This window comes from Oncorhynchus mykiss, chromosome 5, assembly GCF_057628025.1.
Source record: "Oncorhynchus mykiss isolate SJ-2025 chromosome 5, ASM5762802v1, whole genome shotgun sequence".
In the NCBI taxonomy this organism is placed as follows: Eukaryota; Metazoa; Chordata; class Actinopteri; order Salmoniformes; family Salmonidae; genus Oncorhynchus; species Oncorhynchus mykiss.
The window spans coordinates 64,223,424-64,241,455 of NC_143026.1; the positions used below are offsets into that span (position 1 = coordinate 64,223,424).

Genomic DNA, 18,032 nt, shown 5'->3' on the forward strand with positions numbered 1-18,032 from the left:
AGTAGCTGAGACACATGGCTGACAAAATGAGTCTACAAGCATTTCTTAACTAAATACAAGCATTACAGTGATATTAAACCATGAATACTATCTGGAATTACAAATACTTTAAGCCATTTTTCAAGTGAAAAAGTAGTGATTAAAACAGTCCATTTGTTTGATCAAAGAAAGTTAACTTATAGTACAATTAGGTAGAAAAATATATTATAAGCAAATATTAAGTCACAATGTGGTAGATGATCTAGGCCTATAAGAGGTGTCAATTGATAGTACGTAAGGAAAGTTCACACTCTGATAGGTGTGATCCTGTGAAGCTAAGGTGGTACATCCTGTGAAGAAGTTCATAGAGACACTCTGCACTTCTAAACCCACCAGTCTGAGAAGACAAAGACCCCATCACACTCTCTCAAACACGTTCTCAGACACGCTCTTTGACAACATGGCTGCCACATCTCTCCTGCTCCTGCTCATCACTCTCCTGCCTGCTCCAGGGCTCACAGGTAAGACCAAACTTCACCTTTGACGTCTACACACTCTTGGGTCAGAGGGCAGCAGAGTGGGACATTTGACCTTCTATTCTCTGGAACAGCAAAGGGACGCTAGGGACATAGACACACAGGTCTTCTTTCTGGTTTTACAATGTTACCTGACAATTATGGTACAATTAATAATTTAGTTGTATTGTAAAGTACAGTAAACGCACAAATATGGAAAACCCTGTGCTGACATACATTTGAAAATATTTTGGTTTCCAGCGAGACAGTCTTTAAACAAATATGAATTGAATTGAAAAGGAGAAGAACCATTGAAACGAAACGTGGAGAGGGTGAACGATGAAGTTCTTGACTTTTGATTCCCTTCCCTCATTCTCAATTTTTCTTTACAATGAAATGTAATGTATGGTATTGATGTTCAATGAGAGATTTTTAAAGCAAAAAAATACAAATAACAATAAAGTAATAAAAACACAATTTTAAAAAGTAAAGAGCAGTTAAAAAAAAATACTCTACCATTCAAAAAATATATATATACTCTACCGTTCAAAAAATAATAATATATATATATAGATACTCTACCGTTCAAAAAAAAATAATATATATACATAGATACTCTACCGTTCAAAAAATAATAATATATATATATAGATACTCTACCGTTCAAAAAATAATAATATATATACATAGATACTCTACCGTTCAAAAAATAATAATATATATATATAGATACTCTACCGTTCAAAAAATAATAATATATATATATAGATACTCTACCGTTCAAAAAAAAATAATATATATACATAGATACTCTACCGTTCAAAAAATAATAATATATATATATAGATACTCTACCGTTCAAAAAATAATAATATATATATATAGATACTCTACCGTTCAAAAAATAATAATATATATATATAGATACTCTACCGTTCAAAAAATAATAATATATATATATAGATACTCTACCGTTCAAAAAATATATATATATATACATAGATACTCTACCGTTCAAAAAATAATAATATATATATATAGATACTCTACCGTTCAAAAAATATATATATATATACATAGATACTCTACCGTTCAAAAAATAATAATATATATACATAGATACTCTACCGTTCAAAAAATAATAATATATATATATAGATACTCTACCGTTCAAAAAATATATATATATATACATAGATACTCTACCGTTCAAAAAATAATAATATATATATATAGATACTCTACCGTTCAAAAAATAATAATATATATATATAGATACTCTACCGTTCAAAAAATATATATATATATACATAGATACTCTACCGTTCAAAAAATAATAATATATATATATAGATACTCTACCGTTCAAAAAATATATATATATATACATAGATACTCTACCGTTCAAAAAATAATAATATATATACATAGATACTCTACCGTTCAAAAAATATATATATATACATAGATACTCTACCGTTCAAAGGTTTGGGGTCACTTAGAAATATCCTTGTTTTTGAAAGAAAAACATTTTAATTTTTATATTTATTTCCATTTAAAATATCATCAAATTGATCAGAAATAGAGTGAGACATTTAATGTTGTAAATGACTTCTTATTTCCTTAAAATCATTCTCAATCTCTTTATCAAATGTAAATGTGATAATGTATTGTATTGATGTTGAATGAGAAATATTTTTAAAGCAATAAAAAAATCAAATAATAATAAAGTAATACAAATACAATTTTAAAAAGTAAAGAGCAGAATCCAGGCTGTATCACAACCGGCCATGATTGGGAGGCCCATAGGGCGGCGCACAATTGGCCCAGCGTCGTCCGGGGGTCACTTAGAAATGTCGTTTTTGAAAGAAATGCTAATTTTTTGGGTCCATTTAAAATAACATAAAATTGATCAGAAATATAGTGTAGACATTGTTAATGTTGTAAATGACTTGATTCCCTTAAAATCATTCTAAATCTTTCTTTTATCAAATGTAAATGTGATACAATGTACAGTATTGATGTTGAATGAGAGACTTTTAAAGCAAGAAAAATAAAGTAATACAAATACAATTTTAAAAAGTAAAGAGCAGAATCCAGGCTGTATCACAACCGGCCATGATTTGGAGGCCCATAGGGCGGTGCACAATTGGCCCAGCGTCGTCCGGGTTTGGCCGGTGTAGGCCGTCATTGTAAATAAGAATTAGTTCTGAACCTTTACTTAATTAGGCAAGTCAGTTGTGATACAGCCTGGATTCTGCTCTTTACTTTTTAAAATTGTATTTTTATTACTTTATTATTTTAATTGCCCAAACTTTTGAACAGTAGTGTATATATTTTTTAAACTTAACTGACTTGCCTAGTTAAGCAAAGGTTAAAAAATATATACACTATTGTTCAAAAGTTTGGGGTCACTTTGAACTGTCCTTGTTTTTGTAAGAAAAGCGTTTTTTTTTTGGTCCATTTAAAATAACATCAAATTGATCAGAAATACAGTGTAGACATTGTTAATGTTGTAAATGACTATTTTCGCTGGAAACGGCAGATTTGTCATGGAATATCTACATTTACATAGGTGTACAGAGGCCCATTATCAGCAACCATCACTCATGTATCCAAAGGCACGTTGTGTTAGCTAATCCAAGTATATCATTATAAAAGGCTAATTGATCATTATAAAACCCTTTTGCAGTTATGTTAGCACAGCTGAAAACTGTTGTCCTGATTAAAGAAGCAATAAAACTGGCCTTCTTTAGACTAGTTGAATATCTGGATCATCAGCATTTGTGGGTTCGATTACAGGCTAAAATGGCCAGAAACAAAGCACTTTCTTCTGAAACTCGTCAGTCTATTCTTGTTCTGAGAAATTAAGGCTATTCCATGCAAGAAATTGCCAAGAAACTGAAGATCTCGTACAATGCTGTGTACTACTCCCTTCACAGAACAGTGCAAACCGGCTCTAACCAGAACAGAAAGAGGAGTGGGAGGCCCTGGTGCACAAATGATCAAGAGGACAAGTACATTAGTGTCCAGTTTGAGAAAGAGACGCCTCAAGTCCTCAACTGGCATCTTCATCAAATAGTACCCGCAAAACACCAGTCTCAATGTCAACAGTGAAGAGGCGACTCCGGGATTCTGGCCTCCTAGGCAGAGTTGCAAAGAAAAAGCCATATCTCAGACTGGCCAATAAAAATAAAAGATTAAGATGGGTAAAAGAACACAGACACTGGTCAGAGGAAGATTGGAAAAAAGGTGTCATGGACAGGCGAATCTAAGTTTGAGGTGTTTGGATCACAAAGAAGAACATTCGTGAGACGCAGAAAAAATGAAAATATGCTGGAGTAGTGCTTGACGCCATCTGTCAATCATGGTGGAGGCAATGTGATGTCTGGGGGTGCTTTGGTGGTGGTAAAGTGTGAGATTTGTACAGGGTAAAAGGCATCTTAAAGAAGGAAGGCTGAAACTCCATTTTGCAACGCTTAATTGGAGCCAATTTCCTCCTACAACAGGACAATGACCCAAAGCACAGCTCCAAACTATGAAATAACTATTTAGGGAAGAAGCAGTCAGCTGGTATTCTGTCTCTAATGGAGTGGCCAGCACAGTCACCGGATCTCAAACCTATTGAGCTGTTGTGGGAGCAGCTTGACCGTATGGTACATAAAAAGTGCCCATCAAGCCAATCTAATTTATGGGAGGTGCTTCAGGAAGCATGGGGTGAAATCTCTTCAGATTACCTCAACAGATTGACAACTAGAATGCCAAAGGTCTGCAAGGCTGTAATTGCGGCAAATGGAGGATTCTTTGACGAAAGCAAAGTTTGGACACAATTATTATTTAAATTAAAAATCATTATTTATAACCTTTTCAACAACTTGACTATATTTCCTATTCATTTTGCAACTAATTTCATGGATGCTTTAATGGAAAACAAGGACATTTCTAAGTGACCCCAAACTTTTGAATGGTAGTGTAAATATATTTTTAAAATGTCATGAAAAATAATTAAATATCTTGTACCGATGTGATAGCCTACCACTACCTACGTTTAATTTAGGCAAATCTCTCTGTCCCAGCCTACCAGGACTCTGGCATAGTGAATGGAGCAGAAGCCACACGCCACTCCAAACCCTACATGGTCTCTGTACAAGCAAAGAAGTCACACATCTGTGGAGGGTTCCTCGTGTCTGAGAGCTTTGTCATGACAGCCGCCCACTGCTACAAATGGTAATTGTGTTTTACTCTTATCCTATTGAACTATTTATGTAAGAAAATGACATCTACAACTTCAACTACTCACACCTAAAAGTCATAAATAATTCTGTGGTATCTGTTTAAAAATTGCAGATTTGTTTTATGCTGTAGAATGTTCTGTGTGCTTAGCTGCTCAGTAAGTATACTGTGGTTTCCTCTTCATAGGGCTGTGAATCTGACGGTTGTGGTTGGTGCTCATGACATCACAAGACAGGAAAGTTCTTCTTATAGGATTGATGTGAAATATTACCACATACATCCTGGTTACAATGCTAAGACATTGGAGAACGACATCATGCTGTTGCAGGTACATGACAAAGGAAGTATGCACAATGTGAGAATGTTTCTTAGCTTAGCACCCCATTCCCCAAATAATAAATGCCAAATGTACTGTTATAAATAACATATATTAACATTTCATTTTTTTTCAAACGAGGTGTGATTTACATCTACATTTTAGTCATTTAGCAGATGCTCTTATGCAGACTAACTTACAATATTCATACATCATAATTTTTTCATTTTGTTTGTACTGGTCCTCCTTGGGAATCGAACCCACAACTTTGGCAACTTACAAGCGCCATGCTCAACCAACTGAGCCACACGACCCATAGTCATGTATGAAAACCTTTGACCATGTGCGTACATAGTGGCTATTGATGTTGCATAATATATCCTATAGCTTATTAGAAAACCTAACTACAGTCATGTGCTCTAACTGTAGCTTGTCAAAACGACCCCGAAGAGCAAAGCTGTGCAGCAGATCCCTCTCCCTAAGAAAGACCAGGACATCAAGGCCAAATCCTTCTGTACCGTGGCAGGGTGGGGTGCCACAGAAACAGGGGGCACTGCAAACCCACGCCTTCTGGAGGTGAATGTCACCGTTGTAGACAGACGTTCCTGCCAGAGATCTTGGGGGAACACTGCCACCATAACCCCGTCTCTGATATGTGCCGGTGGTACCGCTGCTGATTATAAGGGTGTTTGCCAGGTATGGTCATAGAATGTAGTTAAAGGGCAACTCCACCACTTTTAAACCTCATTTTCATTATCACCAGCACAATACCAGTGTGAACATGGCGCATTTCAAAACTTTGTAGTAAAACAGTTCTACTCAATGACAACATCAAAAATGTAAACATTTTCAGTCACTATGTGATTTGTGGTGACATGGGGAGGAAGGAAATGCCCTCCCTTGGCCTAGAAACGCGTTACAGGTCTTGAAAATACACTGCTCAAAAAAATAAAGGGAACACTAAAATAACACATCCTAGATCTGAATGAATGAAATATTCTTATTAAATACTTTTTTCTTTACATAGTTGAATGTGCTGACAACAAAATCACACAAAAATGATCGATAGAAATCAAATTTATCAACCCATGGAGGACTGGATTTGGAGTCACACTCAAAATTAAAGTGGAAAACCACACTACAGGCTGATCCAACTTTGATGTAATGTCCTTAAAACAAGTCAAAATGAGGATCAGTAGTGTGTGTGGCCTCCACGTGCCTGTATGACCACCCTACAACGCCTGGGCATGCTCCTGATGAGGTGGCGGATGGTCTCCTGAGGGATCTCCTCCCAGACCTGGACTAAAGCATCCGCCAACTCCTGGACAGTCTGTGGTGCATGGAGCGAGACATGATGTCCCAGATGTGCTCAATTGGATTCAGGTCTGGGGAACGGGTGGGCCAGTCCATAGCATCAATGCCTTCCTCTTGCAGGAACTGCTGACACACTACAGCCACATGAGGTCTAGCATTGTCTTACATTAGGAGGAACCCAGGGCCAATCGCACCAGCATATGGTCTCACAAAGGGTCTGAGGATCTCATCTCGGTACCTAATGGCAGTCAGGCTACCTCTGGTGAGCACATGGAGGGCGGCCAAATGAGGTGTTGGCTTTAGGGATGGTCAGTGAGATACACCTGCTGGAGCGCGTGCTACGAGTGGGTGTTGCCATCGTGACCAGTGAACTGAGATAAGGCAGAGCTTTACCTAGCATGGACTTGTAGATGACCTGGAGCAGTGGGTCTGGCGACGAATATGTAGCGAGGACCAGCCGACTAGAGCATACAGGTCGCAGTGGTGGGTGGTATAAGGTGCTTTAGTAACAAAACGGATGGCACTGTGATAAACTGCATCCAGTTTGCTGAGTAGAGTATTGGAAGCTATTTTGTAGATGATATCGCCGAAGTCGAGGATCGGTAGGATAGTCAGTTTTACTAGGGTAAGTTTGGCGGCGTGAGTGAAGGAGGCTTTGTTGCGGAATAGAAAGCCGACTCTAGATTTGATTTTAGATTGGAGATGTTTGATATGAGTCTGGAAGGAGAGTTCACAGTCTAGCCAGACACCTAGGTCCTTATAGATGTCCACATATTCTAGGTCGGAACCATCCAGGGTGGTGATGCTAGTGGGGCGTGTGGGTGCAGGCAGCGAACGGTTGAAAAGCATGCATTTGGTTTTACTAGCGTTTAAGAGCAGTTGGAGGCCACGGAAGGAGTGTTGTATGGCATTGAAGCTCGTTTGGAGGTTAGATAGCACAGTGTCCAAGGAAGGGCCAGAAGTATACAGAATGGTGTCGTCTGCGTAGAGGTGGATCAGGGAATCGCCCGCAGCAAGAGCAACATCATTGATATATACAGAGAAAAGAGTCGGCCCGAGAATTGAACCCTGTGGCACCCCCATAGAGACTGCCAGAGGACCGGACAACATGCCCTCCTATTTGACACACTGAACTCTGTCTGCAAAGTAGTTGGTGAACCAGGCGAGGCAGTCATTAGAAAAACCGAGGCTACTGAGTCTGCCGATAAGAATATGGTGATTGACAGAGTCGAAAGCCTTGGCCAGGTCGATGAAGACGGCTGCACAGTACTGTCTTTTATCGATGCCGGTTATGATATCGTTTAGTACCTTGAGCGTGGCTGAGGTGCACCCGTGACCGGCAAAGAAACCAGATTGCACAGCGTTGAAGGTACGGTGGGATTCGAGATGGTCAGTGATCTGTTTGTTGACTAGGCTTTCGAAGACCTTAGATAGGTAGGGCAGGATGGATAAAGGTCTGTAGCAGTTTGGGTCCAGGGTGTCTGACCCACCGCCAAACCGGTCATGCTGGAGGATGTTGCAGGCAGCAGAACGTTCTCCACGGCATCTCCAGACTCACATCTGTCACGTGCTCAGTGTGAACCTGCTTTCATCTGTGAAGAGCACAGGGCGCCAGTGGCGAATTTGCCAATCTTGGTGTTCTCTGGCAAATGCCAAACGTCCTGCACGGTGTTGGGCTGTAAGCACAACCCCCACCTGTGGACGTTGGGCCCTCATACCACCCTCATGGAGTTTGTTTCTGACTGTTTGAGCAGACACATGCACATTTGTGGCCTGCTGGAGGTCATTTTGCAGGGATCTGGCAGTGCTCCTCCTGCTCCTCCTTGAAAAAAGACGGAGGTAGCAGTCCTGCTGCTGGGTTGTTGCCCTCCTACGGCCTCCTCCACGTCTCCTGATGTACTGGCCTGTCTCCTGGTAGCGCCTCCATGCTCTGGACACTACGCTGACAGACACAGCAAACCTTCTTGCCACAGCTCGCATTGATGTGCCATCCTGGATGAGCTGCACTACCTGAGCCACTTGTGTGGGTTGTAGACTCCGTCTCATGCTACCACTAGAGTGAAAGCACCGCCAGCATTCAAAAGTGACCAAAACATCAGCCAGGAAGCATAGGAACTGAGAAGTGGTCTGTTGTCACCACCTGCAGAACCACTCCTTTATTGGGGGTGTCTTGCTAATTGCCTATAATTTCCACCTGTTGTCTATTCCATTTGCACAACAGCATGTGAAATTTCTTGTCAATCAGTGTTGCTTCCTAAGTGGACAGTTTGATTTCACAGAAGTGTGATTGACTTGGAGTTACATTGTGTTGTTTAAGTGTTCCCCTTATTTTTTTGAGCAGTGTAATTTTAACCACAGATCCTACAAATGCGTTTTCACACATGAACTGATTATTTCCAAAATGCTACATCCACAAATGTTTTCACATTTGTGTTTTTCCATCAGAAATGATTGCTTATGGGTAGCTTCATGTGTGTATAAAATATTTATATTCACGTTGAAAGAGTCCACCTGTGGTAAATACAATTGTTTGGACATGATTTGGAAAGGCACACACCTGTCTATATAAGGTCCCACACTTGACAGTGCATGTCAGGGCAAAAACCAAGCCATGAGGACGAATGAATTGTCCGTAGAGCTGCGAGACAGGATTGTGTCAAGGCACAGATCTGTGGAAGGGTGCCAAAAAATGTATGCAGCACAGTGGCCTCCATCATTCTTAAATGGAAGAAGTTTGAAACCCCCAAGACTCTTCCTAGAGCTGACCACCGAGCCAAACTGAGCAATCGGGGGAGTAGGGCCTTGGTCAGGGAGGAGACCAAGAACCTGATGGTCACTCCGACAGAGCTCTAGAGTTCCTTTGTTGAGATGGGAGAACCTTCCAAAAAGCCAACCATCTCTGCAGCACTTCACCAATCAGGCTTTTACGGAAGAGTGGCAACTCCTCAGTAAAAGGCGCATGACAGCCTGCTTGGAGTTTGTCAAAAGGCACCTAAAGGACTCTCAGATTATGAGAAACGAGATTATATTGTCTGATGAAACCAAGATTGAAATCTTTGGCCTGAATGCCAAGAGTCACTTCTGGAGGAGACCTGGCACCATCCCTACGGTGAAGCATGGTGTTGGCAGAATTATGCCGTGGGGATGTTTTTCAGCGACAGGGACTGGGAGATTAGTCAGGATCGAGGCAAAGATGAACGGAGTAAAGTACAGAGATCCTTAATGAAAACCTGCTCCATAATGCTCAGGAACTCAGACTGGGGGCGAAGGTTCATGATCGAACATCTCTGGAGACCTGAAAATACAACTTGATTTGCCACATGCTCCGAATACAACAAGTGTAGACTTTAAGGTGAAGAAAATATTTACCAAGTAGGCTCTAATAAAAAGTAACACAATAACGAGGCGATATACAGGGGGAACTGGTACCGAGTCAGTGTGCAGGGGTACAGGCTAGTTGAGGTAATGTGTACATGTAGATGGGGGCAAAGTGACTATGCATAGGTAACAAGCAAACAGGGAGTAGCAGCAGTGTACAAAAGAGGGGGGGGGGGGGGTTAATTTGTATTAATTGTTCAGCAGTCTAACGGCTTGGGGGTAGAAGCTGTTGAGGAGCCTTTTGGTCCTAGACTTGCGGTAGCAGAGGAAAGTCTAACTTTGGAGACAGGAGTCTCTGACAATTTTATGGGCTTTCCTCTGACACCGCCTATTATATAGGTCCTGTATGGCAGGAAGCTTGGCCCCAGTGATTAACTGGGCCGTACGCACTACCCTCTGTAGTGCCTTGCGGTTGGAGGCCGAGCAGTTGCCATACCAGGCAGCGATGCAACCAGGTGCTGCAGTAGAACCATTTGAGGATCTGAGGACCCATGCCAAATCTTTTCAGTCTCCTGAGGGGGAATAGGTTTTGTTGTGCCCTCTTCACGACTGTCTTGGTGTGCTTGGACCATGATAGATCGTTGGTGATGTGGACACCAAGGAACTTGAAACTCTCAACCCGCTCCACTACAGCCCCGCTCCACTACAGCCCCATCGATGTTAATGGGGGCCTTTTCATGTAGTCCAAGATCAGCTACTTTGTCGTGCTCACATTGAGGGAGAGGCTGTTGTCCTAGCACCACACTGCCAGTTCTCTGACGTCCTCCCTAAATGCTGTCTCATCGTTGTCGGTGATCAGGCCTACCACTGGTGTGTCGTCAGCAAACTAAATGATGGTGTTGTTGTTGTGTTTGGCCACGCAGTCGTGGGTGAACAGGAAGTACAGGAGGGGACTAAGTACACACCCCTGAGGGGCCCCAGTGTTAAGGATTAGCGTGGCATACGTATTGTTGCTTACTCTTACCACCTGAGGGCGGCCCGTCAGGAAGTCCAGGATCCAGTTGCAGAGGGAGGTGTTTAGTCCCGGAGCCCTTAGCTTAGTGATGAGTTTTGTGGGCACTATGGTGTTGAACTCCGAGCTGTAGTCGATGAACAGCATTCTCAGATACAGTTGAAGTCGGAAGTTTACATACACCTTAGCCAAATACATTTAAACTCAGTTTTTGACTATTCCTGACATTTAATCCTAGTAAAAATTCCTTGTCTTATTTCAGTTAGGATCACCAATTATTTTAAGAATGCGAAATTTCAGAATAATAGTAGAGTGATTTTATTTCTGCTTTTATTTCTTTCATCACTTACCCAGTGGGTCGGAAGTTTACATACACTAAATTAGTATTTGGTAGCATTGCCTTTAAATTGTTTAACTTGGGTGAAACGTTTCGGGTAGCCTTCCACAAGCTTCCCACAATAAGTTGGGTGAATTTTGGCCCATTCCTCCTGACAGAGCTGGTGTAACTGAATCAGGTTTCTTGGCCTCCTTGCTCGCACACGCTTTTTCCGTTCTGCCTACAAATTTTCAATAGGATTGAGGTCAGGGTTTTGTGATGGCCACTTCAATACCTTGACTTTGTTGTCCTTAAGCCATTTTGCCACAACTATGGAAGTATGCTTGGGGTCATTGTCCATTTGGAAGACCCATTTGCGACCAAGCTTTAACTTCCTAACTGATGTCTTGAGATGTTGCTTCAATATATCCACATCATTTCACCTCCTCATGATGCCATCTATTTTGTGAAGTGCACCAATCCCTCCTGAATCAAAGCAGCCCCACAACATGATGCTGCCACCCCCACCGTTCACAGTTGGGATGGTGTTGTTTTACTTGCAAGCCTCTACCTTTTTCCTCCAAACATAATGATGGTCATTATGGCCAAACGGTTCTATTTTTGTTTCATCAGACAGAGGACATTTCTACAAAGTACGATCTTTGTCCCCATGTGCAGTGGCAAACTGTAGTCTGGCTTTTTTATGACGGTTTTGGAGCAGTGGCTTCTTCCAAGCTGAGCGGTCTTTCAGGTTGTGTCGATATAGGACTCGTTTTACTGTGGATATAGATACTTTTGTACTTGTTTCCTCCAGCATCTTCACAAGGTCCTTTGCTGTTGTTCTGGGATTGATTTGCACTTTTTGCACCAAAGTACGTTCATCTCTAGGAGACAGAAAGCGTCTCCTTCCTGAGCGGTATGACGGCCGCGTGGTCCCATGGTGTTTATACCTGCGTACTATTGTTTGTACAGATGAACGTGGTACCTTCAGGCGTTTGGAAATTGCTCCCAAGGATGAACCAGACTCGTGGAGGTCTACAATTATTTTTCTGAGGTCTTGGCTGATTTCTATTGATTTTCCCATGTCAAGCAAAGAGGCACCGAGTTTGAAGGTAGGCCTTGAAATACATCCACAGGTACAACTCCAATTGACTCAAATTATGTCAATTAGCCTATCAGAAACTTCTAAAGCCATGACATAATTTTCTGTAATTTTTCCAAGCTGTTTAAAGGCACAGTCAACTTAGTGTATGTGAACGTCTGACCCACTGGTGCGTGCTTCAGTGTTGCTTGCCTGGAAGCGAGCATAGAGCGTCTGGGTTTCCCTTTGTGGTCTTTAATAGTTTAAGCTATGATTTAATTTACTCTATTTACAGCAACGCTCCACATCCAACCTGACAGCTTGAGAGGATTTGCCGAGAAGAATGGGAGAACCTCCCCAAATAGAGGTGTGCCAAGCTTGTAGTGTCATACCCAAGAAGAATCGATGCTGTAATCGCTGCCAAAGGTGCTTCAACAAAGTACTGAGTAAAGGGTCTGAATACTTATGTAAATGTGATATTTTATTTTGTAATTTTTTATAAATTAGTAAAGGTTTTTGCTTTGTCATTATGTAATATTGTATGTGGATTGATGAGGGGGAAAAATATTTGAAATCAGTTTTACAATAAGGTTGTAAGGTAGCAAAATGTGGAAAAAGTCTAGGGGTCTGAATACTTTCCGAAGGCCCTGTATGTCTGTCATTGAACAACCCCATGCATTGATTAGATAGTGAAACAACTCAACAATCTCATTGATAAGTTCTTTAAAAAATAAAAGCTAATTTACCAACATTTCTGAAATTGGATATGCAGCATTTTGGAATGAAACTCTTCATATTTAAACACTGGTTTGGTGCTGGAGATAATGAATATGAGGTTGAAAAGTGTTGGAATTGCCCTTTTAATTCTGATAATGCATTAATTATAAATAAGCGATTTTCTTTGCAAATGTAAAGTGTTTTTTTTTATTTTCTCCCTCCATTGTTTCAACTATCATTGCAGGGAGATTCAGGAGGTCCTCTGGTGTGTAAGGGGACAGCAGTAGGTGTTGTGTCATTCAACCAGCAAGGAAACTGCAATGAGCCACAGAAGCCCAACGTCTACACCAAAATATCCAAGTATCTTTCCTGGATCAAGTCTATCATTAAGTATTAAGGAATGAGACATTAACTGAGTGACAATTATATATCATTGTATCAAACAATAAAGGATGTCCGTTCTTCAATGAGCTCTATACCGTGTGTGTGTGTGTGTGTGTGTGTGTGTGTGTGTGTGTGTGTGTGTATGCTCGAGTAGGATTAGTGTATATGCATGCACGTGTATGTTTGTATTTTAGTTGATTTTCAGTAACAGCCTCAAGTAATTTGCATTTGGATTACTGTTAGTGCTATTTGGGGTGTTAATTGGATTAATTCTGACATTTATTGATTTGTTGTGTTTTTATTTTGTTCAATTTGTGTACTTGTTTGACATTTTATTGCATTGTTAGGAGCTAGTAACATAAGCATTTCGCTGCATGCGCTAACATCTGCTAAACTGCGTACATAACCAATAAACGTTTGATTTGAGTATACCTCTTCAGACAGCGAGCTCTTCTCGCATCTTCAGCTGTCATCACCAAACACCACCACACATGGAAACTTGTGGTCAAGAATACAGAGTAACTCGTTTCATGAAGCTGTCACAATGCTTTGAAACCACAACACAGCTTCTGTTTTCAGACCAGAGGACATGATCCCTGTGGTGTCTGTCTTCAGAAAGTATTTATACCCCTTGACTTATTCCACATCTTGTTGTTACAGCCTGAATTCAAAATGGATTGAATCATTTTTTTCTCTCACCCATCTACACACAATATCCCATAGTCCCAAAGGGAAAACATGTTTTAGAAATGAGTACAAATGTATTGAAAATGAAATACAGAAATATCTCATTTACATAAGTATTCACACCCCTGAGTCAGTACTTTGTAGAAGCACCTTTGGTAACAATTACAGCTGTGAGTTTTTCTGGGTCTCTAAGAGGCTTCCACACTTGGACTGTGCAACATAATTTTTTTCCAAAATTCTTCAAGCTCTGTCAAATTGGTTGTTGAACATTGCTAGACAACCATTTTCAGGTCTTGCTAAGATTGTAAAGTAGATTTAAGTCAAAACTGCAACTCGGACGGACACATTCACTGTCTTCTTGGTAACTCCAGTGTAGATTTGGCCTTGTGTTTTAGGTTATATTCCACCTGAAGGATGAATTCATTTCCCAGTGTCTGGTGGAAAGCTGACTGAATCAGGTTTTCCTCTAGGATTTAGTATTCAGGACAAAAAGTGAATTGCTTTACCACATTTTTTGCAGTATTACTTTAGTGCCAAACAAAGCATTTGTGTTTAGTGCCAGATCAGAGGCAGTAGGGAAGACCAGGGATGTTCTCTTGATAAGTGTGTGAATTGGACCATTTTCCTGCCCTGCTAAGCATTCGAAATGTTACAAGTACTTGGGGGAGTCAGGGAAAATGTATGGAGTAAAAAGTACATTTTCTTAAGGAATGTAGTGAAGTGAAACTTGTCAAAAAATATAAATAGTAAAGTACAGATACACCCAAAAAAAGGTTACATTTCAATGAGCACAACACAACTTCCTCTTAAACTAACATTACATTTTAAAATGTGATTTACTGTTGTTTCTACAGTGACTAGAAAGGTATGGCCCTTTCGTAGTTGACATGTTGTTCTGAATAGGTGCACTGCGCAGGCCTATCAACTCGTTTTTCATTGTGAGAAGATATGCCCCTCCCCTCTTCCTCTAGTGCAGGACCACTGAGAGTGGCAAGGTCTTATGACTGTCACTGTGTCTTTCAAAGCATCAAGAATGTCGTCAGCCTTTGTAAACCAAAGGTTGTTCATAGTTGGCATGGTAACACAGGAGAGCATCAACCAGGAGAAGACACGGCTCTTGCATGAGGGAGAGGGAGTTGAGTTGACCTATATGAGGTAAATGCAGCACTGCATGCAACTATGAGTATTCATACACTCTAAATTACCACCAGCCAATCATATACAAACAGTATAAGGTCATCAACACAACAACAAGGAGGATTGGCAACCATCAGTGTGTCACATATAAGGTCCCCATGATAACCCTCCACCTATTCATATGCAGAAGGGCCGACAGAGTTATGGTAAATGCAGAAAACACGTACCTTGGCTTTACAGGAAAACCATACAAGGATCGATGGAAACATCATAGATAGTCATCATAGAAGTGAAACCACAGCTGTCCTCAGATCGACCATCTTGTGTATACAAAGGGGCCAAGGGTGAATCTGGTATTTCTGACAAGCCCTCCAAGCACGATGTGCACCACAAACAAACTACTTACTGTACCCCTGACCTAACTGGGTAATTCTCTCTCCTGAACTTGATGGGCATCAATGAGATCTGAACAAATGCCTATTACCTTACCGTTTAGTTCATTGTGGCCGCTTTTACTATCTCATCAATGGGGGGAAAAAAAGCACAGAAGAATACCCTGCAGTACCATCTCTGTCAGATACAATGTGGAAAACAAATGCAACCAACTATGAAGATGTTGACACTGGTAATGGCATATTTGTATCAATATAATTTGTCTTTATATTATTATTTACACTATTACTAAGTGTACATCCTAATAGGTCATATGCATTCATCAGTAATTGCTAATACTACAGATTCCCACGTTTTGGCCTTCACATATGTTTCAAGCTGTCTAAGAAGGCTAAATCAAATAAAGCTGTGAAAACAGGGAAAATTCTAGGACCAAGTCATCAAACCCAACACCAAGTGCCTTGTTGATGACCTTCAAGTGGTGGACATGACTACCATTGTCCTGAATGTCTGCCAGAAGGAGTGGCGTAAACTTCCTCCCAAGGTCATCTGTACAGGTACCAAGAATGGCTTGTCAGTTTTGTTTAACTCCAAAGAAATATAATATTGACTTTGAAAATTGTAGGAAGACAATGTGATGTTCATACATGTGTAGCCTACATCATACATGCACCGAAATGGGACAATTTTGACTGGTATGTAACCTATAAGGTGATCATCCTCTCTCCCACAGGGGGATTCTAGTGGTCCTTTGGTGTTCAATGGAATGGCTGTGGGTGTCATCTCCGTCAACTTGGATGGAAACTGTGACTCTCTGTACATGCCCAATGTCTATAGTCAGATTTCCAAGTTCTTACTCTGGATAAAGAAGGTAATCAACAAGAAAATATGTTAGGATTTATCCTGCAAAATGAACGTGCTAATATGCTAGTTTTGATTGCAGTCCAATTATTTTTATATTAATACCTACTCGTACTCCTGATGTTTTTCTTACATTGGGTGTCTATCTTTATTGTCTATGTTAAATGCATAACAATTACCATGTATGTACTGTCGTGTAAGGGAAATAAATGTGTGCCTAACAGATCAGAGTGAAATGTCTCTTGTGATCAATATAAAGAATTGCACACACATCAGATAGAATGTAATGTTTGTTGTACCTAAACAGTTTTGCAGGCTATTCAAACCAGCGAATGCTGGGAAAGGTTTACATCAGAAAATCCTGGTAAACACCACAATGTCCCAACAATGCCAACAACGGCAAGTGGTAGCTTCTCATTGCACAAGTACCCGCAGCAATACCACAACATGGAGCCTTTGCAATTTGCTTTCTAAAATAATTATTCTGCATGTTTGAGTATCATTTAAAATATATATATATATTTCACCTTTATTTAAACAGGTAGGCCAGTTGAGAACAAGTACTCATTTACAACTGCGACCTGGCCAAGATAAAGCAAAGCAGTGGGACAAAACAACAACACAGAGTTACACATGGGATAAACAAACGTACAGTCAATAACACAAAATACAGTATGTGCAAATGTAGTAAGATTAGGGACGTAAGGCAATAAATAGGCCATAGTGGCGAAATAATTACAATTTACAATAATTACAATTTTGATGTGCAAGTAGAGATACTGGGGTGCAAAAGAGCAACAACAAAAAAATACAATATGGGGATGAGGTAGTTGTGTCGTGGAAATTTCCTCTATTTACCAAATCATGGGAGCAAACCACACACACAAGTCAGAGTTAGTTATCAAAGTCCATCTTTAATTATATGAGCTCTATCACAACCCTGTGACTCTCAGATCGATTCAGTGTCTAACCATGAATTCTCTGAGAGCCCCTTCCACATTTCAAATGAGGTCCTTTATAGTAAAGACACACACCCAGGATAAGACAGCATAGACATAATAAATCGTTCAGCTTTGTCTCCTTACTCAAACCCCAGAACCATAAACCAACCCTCCATATCAACAGGCATATATCAAATTGTCATTTAGATACAACCAACTCAAAATACAACCTCCTGGACAAACTCACGGAGAGGAGAATGATTCCAGACACTGCCATCTCCGATGGGAAAACTAGGGAGTGAACTGGCACACACACAGTGGAGCAAAAGATATGCTTACACATGATGACACTTTGACCTCTCCCCTCTCAGCGGCCATGCAACTTAGTCTTGACATAGAACAGATACTGCAACCCTGCCACAGTATTATACAAAAATACCATTCTGATGAGAATTAACTTACACACATTTGATAAATATAAAACATCTTACATATGTTACCAACAAATTCTGAATCTTCCCTAACAGTTGGGTGTGCTTTTTACAGATTGGCTGTGTACAGGTACAGTGATTGGTAAGATACTCTGACAGCTGATGCTTAAAGTTAGAGAGGGAGATATAAGTATTTGGATTGCTTAATGTGAGTCTGGAAGGAGAGTTTAACCAGACACCTAGGTATTTGTAGTTGTCCACATATTCTAAGTCAGAACCGTCCAGAGTAGTGATGCTAGTCGGACGGGCGGGTGCGGGCAGCAATTGGTTGAAGAGCATGTATTTAGTTTTACTTGCATTTAAGAGCAGTTGGAGGCCACGGAAGGAGTGTAGTATG

The 18,032-nt window shown here is 40.4% G+C and overlaps 1 protein-coding gene and 1 long non-coding RNA gene across 2 annotated transcripts in view; one reads left to right on the forward strand and one right to left on the reverse strand.

Annotated features, from left to right (window-relative positions):
• LOC110524272 (mast cell protease 1A) lies at nt 1-13,616 on the forward strand. Its single transcript, XM_021603762.3, has 5 exons — nt 1-500; nt 4,571-4,721; nt 4,914-5,055; nt 5,473-5,739; nt 13,046-13,616. Exons 1-5 carry the CDS (start codon nt 440-442, stop codon nt 13,196-13,198), a joined length of 774 nt encoding a protein of 257 aa, XP_021459437.1. The 5' UTR covers nt 1-439; the 3' UTR covers nt 13,199-13,616.
• The window catches only part of LOC118964634 (uncharacterized), a 13,673-nt gene continuing 9,104 nt past the window's right edge, over nt 13,464-18,032 (reverse strand). Inside the window, exon 5 of the long non-coding RNA XR_016496227.1 lies at nt 13,464-16,260. This is a non-coding gene — a long non-coding RNA (uncharacterized LOC118964634). The remainder of the gene's footprint in view (nt 16,261-18,032) is intronic.

What these genes read in the sequence shown, in the direction of transcription:
- LOC110524272 (XM_021603762.3), top strand. Translation starts at nt 440, where the DNA reads ATGGCTGCCACATCTCTCCTGCTCCTGCTCATCACTCTCCTGCCTGCT. An exon ending in GCCTGCTCCAGGGCTCACAG is followed by an intron (nt 501 to 4,570) that starts GTAAGACCAAAC and finishes TCTCTGTCCCAG; the next exon opens with CCTACCAGGACTCTGGCATA. An exon ending in ATTATAAGGGTGTTTGCCAG is followed by an intron (nt 5,740 to 13,045) that starts GTATGGTCATAG and finishes CTATCATTGCAG; the next exon opens with GGAGATTCAGGAGGTCCTCT.